The sequence below is a fragment of the Rattus norvegicus genome, chromosome 5 (assembly GCF_021556685.1).
Source record: "Rattus norvegicus strain SHRSP/BbbUtx chromosome 5, alternate assembly SHRSP_T2T, whole genome shotgun sequence".
Classification (NCBI taxonomy): domain Eukaryota; kingdom Metazoa; phylum Chordata; class Mammalia; order Rodentia; family Muridae; genus Rattus; species Rattus norvegicus.
The window spans coordinates 16,013,781-16,026,314 of NC_141538.1; the positions used below are offsets into that span (position 1 = coordinate 16,013,781).

A 12,534-nucleotide genomic window follows, 5' to 3' on the forward strand; every position below is an offset into this window, starting at 1 on the left:
GTGGTAAGCATGGATCGATTTGCATTCTTCTACATATTGACTTCCAGTTGAACCAGCACCATTTGCTGAAAATGCTATCTTTTTTTCCATTTGATGGTTTTGGCTCCTTTGTCAAAAATCAAGTGACCATAGGTGTGTGGGTTCATTTCTGGGTCTTCAATTCTATTCCATTGGTCTATCTGTCTGTCTCTGTACCAATACTGTGCAGTTTTTATCACTATTGCTCTGTAATACTGCTTGAGTTCAGGGATAGTGATTCCCCCTGAAGTCCTTTTATTGTTGAGGATAGCTTTAGCTATCCTGGGTTTTTTGTTATTCCAGATGAATTTGCAAATTGTTCTGTCTAACTCTTTGAAGAATTGGATTGATATTTTGATGGGGATTGCATTGAATCTGTAGATTGCTTTTGGTAAAATGGCCATTTTTACTATATTAATCCTGCCAATCCATGAGCATGGGAGATCTTTCCATCTTCTGAGGTCTTCTTCAATTTCCTTCTTCAGTGTCTTGAAGTTCTTATTGTACAGATCTTTTACTTGCTTGGTTAAAGTCACACCGAGGTACTTTATATTATTTGGGTCTATTATGAATGGTGTCGTTTCCCTAATTTCTTTCTCGGCTTGTTTCTCTTTTGTATAGGGGAAGGAAACTGATTTATTTGAGTTAATTTTATACCCAGCCACTTTGCTGAAGTTGTTTATCAGCTTTAGTAGTTCTCTGGTGGATCTTTTGGGATCACTTAAATATACTATCATATCATTTGCAAATAGTGATGTTTTGACTTCTTCTTTTCCGATCTGTATCCCCTTGACCTCCTTTTGTTGTCTGATTGCTCTGGCTAGAACTTCAAGAACTATATTGAATAAGTAGGGAGAGAGTGGGCAGCCTTGTCTAGTCCCTGATTTTAGTGGGATTGCTTCAAGTTTCTCTCCATTTAGTTTAATGTTAGCAACTGGTTTGCTGTATATGGCTTTTACTATGTTCAGGTATGGGCCTTGAATTCCTATTCTTTCCAGGACTTTTATCATGAAGGGGTGTTGAATTTTGTCAAATGCTTTCTCAGCATCTAATGAAATGATCATGTGGTTTTGTTCTTTCAGTTTGTTTATATAATGGATCACGTTGATGGTTTTCCGTATATTAAACCATCCCTGCATGCCTGGGATGAAGCCTACTTGGTCCTGGTGGATGATTGTTTTGATGTGCTCTTGGATTCGGTTTGCCAGAATTTTGTTGAGTATTTTTGCGTCGATATTCATAAGGGAAATTGGTCTGAAGTTCTCTTTCTTTGTTGTGTCTTTGTGTGGTTTAGGTATAAGAGTAATTGTGGCTTCGTAGAAGGTATTCGTTAGTGATCCATCTGTGTCAATTTTGTGGAATAGTTTGTATAATATTGGTATGAGGTCTTCTATGAAGGTTTGATAGAATTCTGCACTAAACCCGTCTGGACCTGGGCTCTTTTTGGTTGGGAGACATTTAATGACTGCTTCTGTTTCCTTAGGAGTTATGGGGTTGTTTAACTGGTTTATCTGTTCCTGATTTAACTTCGGTACCTGGTATCTGTCTAGGAAATTGTCCATTTCCTGAAGATTTTCAAGTTTTGTTGAATATAGGTTTTTATAGTAAGATCTGATGATTTTTTTTAATTTCCTCTGAATCTGTAGTTATGTCTCCCTTTTCATTTCTGATTTTGTTAATTTGGACGCACTCTCTGTGTCCTCTCGTTAGTCTGGCTAAGGGTTTATCTATCTTGTTGATTTTCTCAAAGAACCAACTTTTGGTTCTGTTGATTCTTTCTATGGTCCTTTTTGTTTCTACTTGGTTGATTTCAGCTCTGAGTTTGATTATTTCCTGCCTTCTACTCCTCCTGGGTGTATTTGCTTCTTTTTGTTCAAGAGCTTTTAGGTGTGCTGTCAAGCTTCTGACATATGCTCTTTCCTGTTTCTTTCTGCAGGCACTCAGCGCTATGAGTTTTCCTCTTAGCACAGCTTTCATTGTGTCCCATAAGTTTGGGTATGTTGTACCTTCATTTTCATTAAATTCTAAAAAGTTTTTAATTTCTTTCTTTATTTCTTCCTTGATAAGGTTATCATTGAGTAGAGCATTGTTCAATTTCCAAGTATATGTGGGCATTCTTCCTTGTTATTGAAGACCAGTTTTAGGCCGTGGTGGTCCGATAGCACGCATGGGATTATTTCTATCTTTCTGTACCTGTTGAGGCCCGTTTTTTGACCAATTATATGGTCAATTTTGGAGAAAGTACCATGAGGAGCTGAGAAGAAGGTATATCCTTTTGCTTTAGGATAGAATATATTATGATACTTTTGATGTGATTCCTCAGCTCCTTCCCCTGCTGAGATATGATCAACTCATCCTCACCCCTCTGTTGTATCAGTGCCCTCATTGTTCTTGTTTTCTAATTGGGAACGACTGGATGTTCTGTAGCCTCAGTCCACAAACCCTTTAACCTTATTGTTTGTTTTGAAACTGGAGTCCTGGTATCTCATATTGTTGGGTCTTTCTTCATGAGTCTCCTTAAAGGCCACCCTCACGCTGTAGGAATGGCAGTGAACTTTGAAGTGAGTACTCTCTGAAGCATCCAAGAGGCTCTATCAATCTGTGCCATAAAATCAACTTCTGTGATTTTATGCTTTTCCTTATTCTACTCAGAACAAAGCTCCAGGATATAGAAATGTCATATGTTTTGCCAGGTAGCAAATATCTACACCAAGATTATGTGCAATATATATCAGGCATGCAATTTCTTCTTAGCAACTATCAACTGTATTTCTGTGGTAGATATTTCTGTAGGCTGTGAGTAAACCACTCACCAGGGTAATAAGTTTATATAATCTTGAGTGCCAATATAAGGCATTCCTAAAATTATATGCATTTTAAAAATAATATATAACAACTGTGTGACACAGTGGGCAGCTAAGGAGACTGTAGTTGAAGTGGCCTTCTCCAGTCCAGTCTTTGAAAGTTTATAAAGCCACGCCAAAAATAATATATTTTGTATTAATGAGCACATATTAAATATGTTGACAAAAAGCATCCTTTCCATCAAAATGCATCACATGAATTAAACTCATTTTGAAAGAATATCATAGTTTTTGCAGTTCCCACAGTCATCAGCATATTTATCCCCTCCCTTGATGATGGCTTATGCTAGTGCTTATGAATAACAGTGAGAATTAGGAAACACAAAGTTTGCCCCATATTCAATGTTACCTGCATTACAGCAGTCCTTTCTCCTAGTCATTCTTTAAGTGTTTAAAATATTCAGAAAAAAGTGAATTAGCTGTGGCAGTGAGGTACTAAAATAATTAAATGCTAAACTAACACAATGTGAGTAGATACCATACCATGTTTTATTACACTTTGTACAGCAGAATCTGAGAGGTGACTTAATAATTATATTTAACACAGAAAAAATACTTTAAACAAACTAGTTGCAACTTACTTTTAATCATATCTAAAGAAACTGTATAGGAAAAAGCTCACAGGGATGAAAGGATAGTTCACCAATTAAGAGCCCTGACTGGTTTTCCCAAAGACTTAGGTTTGATTCCCAGCTCCACATCATGGTTCACACAGAACTGTAACTCATATTCTAGGTATTTCCACTTCCTCTTCCATTCCATTTCCAGGCAAAATTCTCATAACAAATAACTGGAAATAAAGCTCAAACTAGTTTTTTTTGAAAGCTGGTCATCATATCATCATAAAGGAATGAATGTAAGGATATGGAGAAAAATGTCATTGTCCAGGCATTAAACCCTAAGAATTACAATTCTATTATTTTAGGCCTATATGTTCTAAATAATGTGAGATTAGTTTTAGTTTGTTTTTAAGGTAGGACTAAATGTCAACCTAGAGATTTTAGCCTGGTGACATCCTTATTTACAGCTTCAAGGAATACAGAATTTTTGCCCATGTCAAGCTATATCCCCTTAACTATTTCCTAGTATGATTCTATTGTTCTTGGAGGTAGAATATTAGAATTGAAATAGAAAAGTCTTTGAACTACTACTTAAAATCATTAATCTCACGAGGCAAATATGAAACTCATCTCACTTAAATATTCTGTCACTGATTAGTCATACTTTTTCATCATCTTATTTTCTTTGCTTTTCCAGTTCTAATAATTTTGACAGCAAGTTTTCTGTTTCCCTGTAACAATGTCTACAGAAAATTCCTTTGTATATTAATCAAGATAACAACAAAACTGGCTAAAGTATACTAAATAAGAAATCAAGAATGCAAACCAACTCTAAGGTTATTAGTCTTCCTTTATTAATTCTCTTTATTATATCTTCACTTTTAAAAAATCGCATAAGAATATTTTCCACCTGAGCATGAAGAGCACATTAATCATGTAGATATTTTGAACACAGCTTCGTTTTTTTCACTTCACTTTTCTGAACAACCAAGAACATTATTTCAATAAAGAAGCTTAAGCAGTTGTATGCTGAATGTTTATCAAAGGCATAATTATAACTGTCATAAAGAGAAGGGCATTGGTAGTTGGAAAGGTTAATTTACATGCCGCTCTGGGTAGCCATGAAATATAATCTTTGTTCTACTTCAATCAATCAGTTAATGCGCCAACCTATAGTGACTTGATATGATACATTTAGACTCCACTGAAAGAGAACTCTTGGGGAATTAGAGTATTAATTGCAACTGTGGTGATGAGAATAATCCACTGTTGTTATCTACATTAAAAAATAATGGGGGCTGGGGATTTAGCTCAGTGGTAGAGCGCTTACCTAGGAAGCGCAAGGCCCTGGGTTCGGTCCCCAGCTCCAAAAAAAAGAACCAAAAAAAAATAATGTATAAGTATATTTATAATGCATGAATGTTCCATATAAATTGTTCAGGTCTCTTAAACAGCAATTTATTTGTTTTGCTCTTTTTACAATTACATGTATTATTTCAAATGATCTGTAAATACAAAAAGTAATTTAACATACTTGATAAATGAACATGATGCTTCAGTAAAGCTATACACTGACTAATGGTAAAGCCAGGGTAAATACCTACCTCTTATTTACCTTTTAACATTCAAGCTTCTTGGTGATTTCATATTTTGTATCACTTTCTCTCACCCATCCAACTCCTGCCATCTTCCCTTCTACTCTCTCTCTCTCTCTCTTTCTCTCTCTCTCTCTCTCTCTCAATTTCATGACAACTTTTGTTTGCTTACTATTGCATACATACATAGATACAAATGTGTATTGAAAATATCAATTGCATCCAGTTAGTGTTGCACGAATGTACACATATTTAGAACTGCCACTTAGAATTGAATAACTGTCTAGAGTATATTGATTTTCCTTCTCACAATTATTGTTTACCTATAGCTGAGGCAGACTTTAGTCTTATGATAGGGCCTTGTGAAATGTCCTCAGTCAGTGTTGGCACGTGGTCTGGTGTCATTATTCAGGTCTTGCTGAGATTTCTCTAGTGCAATTTTACTGTCATGACTTAAAGATAATATTTTGCTGAAGGTGTCTTGGTCCTCCAGGTCTTACAGTCTTATTTACCTGCCTTTAAGATGAGCCCTGAGCCTTATGTGTAGATTGTTAATGTGGCAATTGAGACTATTTGCCCCATGGTCACTTATAATTTTAATTTTTACAAGTTAAGTATCTCTGTAATAGTCCTACTATATTGCAAAAAGTAGCTTCTTTGGTGAACGGTGAAAGCTAAACTTATCTGTGGGTACAAAGATTAGTATTTAGAATTTAGTAAGGTGTTATATTGATTTATGAATATGGCTATCTCCTTTAGTGTTTATGGCCACTCTAACCATGAGTAGATGGCTAGATTTTAAATTCAAGGAATGATGTTCTCCTATTAAGCAGGTATTAAGGACCACTGGATAATTAACTGTAGGTTACCAAAAGGATAAACTTGTCAACTTCTTGGATGTATTATGTAGGGCCAGTCATTATTGTGTGTCATAGGTTTTATAGTTTGATAGCTTTACAATTCATTTGTTTTTCTCCCTTAACAGCTGGAAAACATTTAGAAACTATGAAAGTTCATCCTCAAGAAAGATGCTTCATTGCCAGCTGATTTACTCAATACCTGTACACAAAATGTTCGATGCCTTCAGCAATAGGGTTTTACCTTCAGTTTCCCAGAGTCAGACAAGGGCAATAACAATAGCCTATATTGTTTTGGTAGATTTTTGTGGGCCTACTCACAACAAACTCAAAAGGAAGTTTCCTGTGTCTGGTGGGGGGTTTCTGTAAGGTGGTCTATGGGTCTTGGTAAGAAACATCCTCACTCTATGCAGTCTAACCCCATTTAGAATAATATGGAGAGAGAGAGGGAGAGAGAGGGGAAGAGGGAGACAGAGATAAAATATATATCATCTTGTATACTGATTCTCAATGACTTTTCTCAATACCTTTAATTCTATTTATCTCTACTTCCTCCCTCTCCCTGTGTAATACCACTCTCCTCTCTAGAGGCCCTTCTTCCCCTATTTCTCCTATGAGATCTTCCTACTTTTCTGACTTCTGTAATCAGTTGGTGCACTCAACTCTAAGGATTCAAAGCTAAGATCCATGTGTAAGACAGAAACTGTAGCATTTGGCTTCACAATCTTGGTCTTTCATTATTACTCAATATATTTTCAAGTTCGTTGATTTACCTGCAAGTTTCACACTTTCACAGATTTTTTTTTTGCAGTTGCTTTGTATCAAATTATATTTTCATTGTCTACTCATCAGTTGAAGGACTTCAAGGCAGTTTCCAAATATTTTTGTGTGAACAAATTTAAAAATTTTGTTTAAATATCAAAAAACATGAACTGCATAATGACTATCTTCATTCATCCTCTTTGCTATAATGCACACCATCATTTCTTTCTCCATTTAGCTGCAGCTCAGTGTCCACTTGTCATTCCTGGGCTTCTCTGTACCTTTACTTACATCCTGCCTCTGGGACCAATATGCTACTTTCAATCTATGAGAAATCTTTGAATTTATATTCCAGGCAGGAATGAGGTCATGTTTAACTTCAATTTCTGTGTCTCGGTATTCAATTTAACATAATGATTCTGACCTTACAAAAGCTTAATTTGCATAGTTATGTTATGAAAAATATTCATTGTAGTATTTTACAATATAAATGATATTCTTCAAAGAGGAGAATGTATGAATGAGGTATGATACACATTTTTATGGCCTAGGCTTTGGCACTTATATAACTATTTAGATCTGTCCTCTATGAATGCATCCATAAATGCAGAGAGAGGAAGGCATCCCTAACTGCAGAGAAATGAGGTTGGGGAAGGGAGGGAAAGAGAGAGAGAGAGAGAGAGAGAGAGAGAGAGAGAGAGAGAGAGAGAGAGAGAGAGACAGAGACAGAGACAGAGACAGAGACAGAGAGACAGAACATACCCTGAAGTCTGCACAGGACTAAGATTTGATCGAGTTCTTAACAAGCATCAACATTAATTAATACTACAGCTATCAATGGTACTATGAACACCATGGAAGCCTTTTTTATACAGAAGTCACTTCTTCAAATGATGAATATGAATTAGGAATTTTGCCTTCACAAGACTCATGAGGCAAATACCATTTAATCCATTTTTAAATGTTTTCTTAGAAACCGAATAATGGTAATATTGTTCCTCTAAATTTATCCAAATAACTCCAGAACTGATATTCTCACTTTCCAGACCTCATGGAGGACTGCAGAAGACATAGATGGTAGGTTATGAAACTATTTTTCTTGTAAAAAAAATAAAGACTGTAGCCTAATTTTATGGATTACTAAAAGATTAGAAAAAATATTTAAGGAATTTGGTTTATATCAGCAAGTATGGTTTTTTTAGGGAAGAGGGCTCTTAACATTATCTGAAATCCTCCCAAATATTAACAAACAGGTATATGTATATGTGTATATATATATGTCAAATTCATTGTTTGATTTTCAATTGACTTAAAGTTCAAGGTTTTATTTCAAATTATTGCAAATCTTATTTACATAATTTTAAAAAATTCATTTGTTACTCTTTTAAAATATTATCAGCCCTGAAATCATATGCATAAAGATAACATTAAATAGGTCAAGAAGGTTGTAGTTATGTATTTAGGTGTGTGTGTATATGAGAGAGAGAGAGAGAGAGAGAGAGAGAGAGAGAGAGAGAGAGAGAAGGAAGAAAGAAATACATAAGAAAGGTAGGGAGGAGAAAGGGAAGAAATTAAGAAATTACAAGTTAAAAACACTTATAAAATTTTTAATATTGAATTATTGTCTGTTTTAGGGAAGAAATTTGCCCATAGAATATCTAAAATCACTGGCTACAAATGGAGTATTTCTCTAAGGGTGGTATCTGACATTTAGTATAAAAGCAATAGTTTCATAACCCACAGTCTATGTCTTCTGCAGTCCTCCATGAGTTCTGGAAAATGAGAATATCAGTTCTGGAGTAATTTGGATAAATTAGAGGAATAATCTTAGCATTATTCAGTTTCTAAAGAAACATTTAAAAATGGATTAAATGGTATTTGCCTCGTGAGTCTTGATGAGCAGCCACAGCAATAAACTCAGAGGTTTTTGTTTGTTTCTGGTTTTCTTTATTTAGTTCCCGGGGAGTGGAGTCAGGCTGCAGCAGGTCTGCTGCAGAGTTGGGATGGTGCTTTAGGACTGGACTTAGAAGAAGGAAGGGAGAAATGAAGGTCTTCAGATTTTCTGCTGTCTTGGCCTGAGTGGCTTTTAGGTTCCCAGGGAATGACCACTGTGCTTGAAGGCTGAGAAAAAGTAATGAATGGGGTTCTGGAAATTAGGAAGGGAAGATCTGTGTGATTCACCGGAGATGGGTGCAGGAGGGGAAGAGAGACTCCAGTAGTAGTCATTTGCTACAGCACTAGCGAAGATACTGAAGATTGAACTTGGAGTAGAGGAGGGAAAAGTCACCTACAATTTAGCCTACTTGCTTCTCTGGCTGGTGAGGTCTGTGGGTTCCTAGGGCATCAGAATATACTTTGATAATATTTACATTTGTGTAGAGATCAGTATAGGCATTAAAATTACATGAAGATTATGAGTGAGGCACAGTCTTATTTGTCAAGGATGGCCTTGAACCCACTATATAATTATAGATAGTGTTGAACTCCCTTTCATTACCTCTAGAGAAGATTGTTGGTTTTATAAAAAAAAATAATTTTGTAATAAGTTTCTGGATTTACATTTTATTTATTAGACCAGATATAGATTTGATCAGCTAGCTTGTGCATATGATTCACATTTGAAATCTACTGTTAGACTCAAATTCAAATTAAATGTATATGAATTTGCTACTTTATTTTTTTGTAGCACTCTCAGTGATTAGAATAACTGTGAAAGGAGGGAATACATTATTTTTAGTGGAAGAAACTTTTACACCAGGTAGTTTTTCCTTAAAATAAACCACAATGTTTGTTTGGTTAAAGCAACTTTGCATCTAAATGCTGAGTGATTTCCTTACTCAATAAATGATCAAGTAAATGACAGTAGTGACAAACGAAAGATAAAATGAGAGCAATTAGAAGCAGCTAATATTTAGCAAAACAATAAACAATTACCCTAGTTGTGTGCATTTCATCAGTCATCCTTCTAGTGTTATGAATACATCAGGGTAAAGGGAAGGGTTTCCTATGCCTAGGGTAGTAACAGGTGCAGGAGGAAGGAACCACACTGCACACACAGAAACTGCTGCCAGAATAACTTGCTCCATTCTACCTTCTTTTCTGCTGAATCTTACACATTTTAATTAGAGTAGAAACTATGTGGCTGGGAGTATGTATATGCTGGAAATTTATTTAAAGTCTATGAAGGTTTAACATAACTTTATGAAACATTAGAAAACATTTAAATGGATAACATTTCCAAAAAATGCTGTTCCTTCATCTCTCTGCTTCATATGGCTGTCATCTATAGAAAGGTTTGCAGTGACGTGAAGTGGATTCTTCAGCTGGAGCGGTCACACGTGACACTGCACCGTAGTGCTCATGATACGGTTACCTATTTCATTTCAATCAACTTTATTAAATTGTACTTTCCAAACGAACAAAAAGTCACATTCCGACAATAGAGAGCAGTGTATGTCTCCAGGGCCAATTATAGGAGGAAAAATCCACAAATGCCTTTTATTGCATACCAATCTTGAGCGTAGGTCTGTTATTTACAAAGAACTACTGGCCTCAAGACTCATTTAAGTTATAAATAATTTAAATAACTTCTGACGCATCATTATTCATATCACCGTGATAATGAGTGCAGGTTTCCATAGAGAAGAGAAAGAGTGCAGAGAGCGAAGATGGAAAGGCAACGAGTAGATCCAGGGTCTCTACTGAAGATCATCACTGTGGAAGCAAAGCTATGCTTCCAGGGCTACAGACAATTGCATTAAACCTGCGGGAAGGGATCGTTGAATTTCTGCGTTGCTCTAGATGATCTTTTCTTGCTCTTCTGTGCATGTCTTTCTGTAACATCCTTTCTGCTCATTCTTCCCCGTGCTCATGACTCTTGGCAGGATGCTAGAATTTTCTGAGCTTGTGAGTGTCGATTCTAGAGGCTCTTCTTACAAAACTCTCTTTTCTTGCGCCGTCTCTTACTGTTTGTTTCCCTGTCTTTTAGTTTGCAGCACTCTTAGAATGCCTTCGCTACTTTCAGCTGTGTACTTAAAACTCAGATGACCCCAGAAGTGCGCAGTGTGATGTTTTACAAGTGACAGTAGTAATTATTCAGAAATGCTGAAGTGATGTTTTGCAGCTTGATTAGATAAGAGTTGTTCCTAAGGGGCTGGACACTCAGCTGTAGTTGATGTTCCAGGTTGTTTGAAAGTGTAAGGTAGTTACGTTTTATCAAAAGACTATAAAATACATCAGTGAAAGTCACTTTAAGATTGTTTCCTCATTATGAGAATGGAAAGATTGCCAGGATAGCAATTCCACCGGTGAACATTTTAGATTATAGAAAATGAGGGTCTTAGGAGATAGCTGTGAAGGTAAAGTGTCTACCGCACAAACAAGAGAGGAATGTGTGAGCAAGGATGTTAGTCCCCAGACAAGAGGAATGACATCCCAGCAGTGAAGGGGCACGGAAGGGAAGATTCCAGGGCGATCTGGCTCTTCACCCTAAGCTAATGGGTAAATTTCAGGCTTATAGTAGATCTTATATCAGAAAATAAAACAAACAAGAACAAAACAAAATCAAGATTGGCAGTTTAAGTTAAAACACACAAAGAATATAATACCAAAAATTAGCCTTATTGCAATTTTCAGTGCACCCAATAAATATTTTAAATTATATATCTTAGAAAATAGTACATCCTGTTGTCCTCTTACTTAAACGTGTCACTGTATTTTCCACCTATTAGAATCTTTGAATTTGGAAAGCACATTGGAATTGAAATGTGTTAGACTAGGTAAATTGGCTAGTGAAAAACTTGAGGCAAAATCAGGAAACTGCTAGGAGCAAACGATACAGTGTAACTGATGTAGATAAAAATATACTCAATTTTTTTCCAATTTCCTATAGGTTCATGAAAAATCATCTCAATAAAAATCTTTCTTGCCTATAAAAGATGGCAGTCTCTTCATCTCTGAGTCCAGACAGCTTTGTAAGGAAGTCAATCCATTTTTGAATCAAAGAGAAGTTATGTGTATTCAACACTGTGGTTCTTCCTTTGTCAGTTTGAACTGAACCTAGAGTTTCTTCTGGTGGATGGGCATCAGAAATTACAAAAGAAATGGTGTGTTAGGTATGAACTCTTAAATTTGGTTGCAGTGACCATTCTGAATTAAGACTTAATGGCAATGAGGAATCTAAACTTTGTTTCAAGCAGTGTTAGTAGACCTTTGCTTGCTGAGTAGGAATTGATGTATGCCAGCCTGTGTAACTCCAGGCTTTCATCAGGACAGTGACCTACTGGATCGGCGGAAACATTGCTTCACTATGCAGTCCGAGTGTGGGGAGGACCTATACTTCTCTGTGGAGTTAGAAAGTGACCTTGCCCAGTGGGAACGAGCCTTCCAAACAGCCACCTTCCTTGAAGTGGAGCGCATACAGGTGAGAGCCTGTGCAGCACAGAGGTGTGGCACCTGGAGAGGTGTCCTTGCCACTAACTGGAGTTCTCAAAGGTTATAAGCCCAGTTCTGTGAGGCTACCCTTCACAACAAATGCATCCAGTGTTTAACCGTCATTGAGCAATGAATAATTAGGTATAGCTGAATAATTATTGAATTTTTTTTTATAATTTTGCCTCTGTAGTCTACTTTCTATCACATATTACTGTAGCTTGAATCTTACATAGAAAACTACACTCTGGCTATAGTTTCCGGTTTTTGAAGTTGTTCCTATACAGCAGACCAACAGGCAACCTAAGTTCTAGAAGCCTCCCTTTCATTTGTGACTTTCAAAACCATGCATAATATGTGAGACACAATTTATAAATAAAATGTTACATTTCCTAGTTTAAAAGAAACAATGTGAAGTATAATTAACTTAGGGTAATTTTAATGACTT

The 12,534-nt window shown here is 36.2% G+C and overlaps 1 protein-coding gene across 2 annotated transcripts in view; it reads left to right on the forward strand.

Annotated features, from left to right (window-relative positions):
• Positions 1-12,534, forward strand: part of Sntg1 (syntrophin, gamma 1) — an 841,911-nt gene that overhangs the window by 763,775 nt on the left and 65,602 nt on the right. For both annotated transcript variants that reach the window (NM_001411862.1, XM_087550418.1), the window contains 1 exon segment: positions 11,926-12,078. In NM_001411862.1, coding sequence (NP_001398791.1) covers positions 11,926-12,078 — 153 coding nt within the window.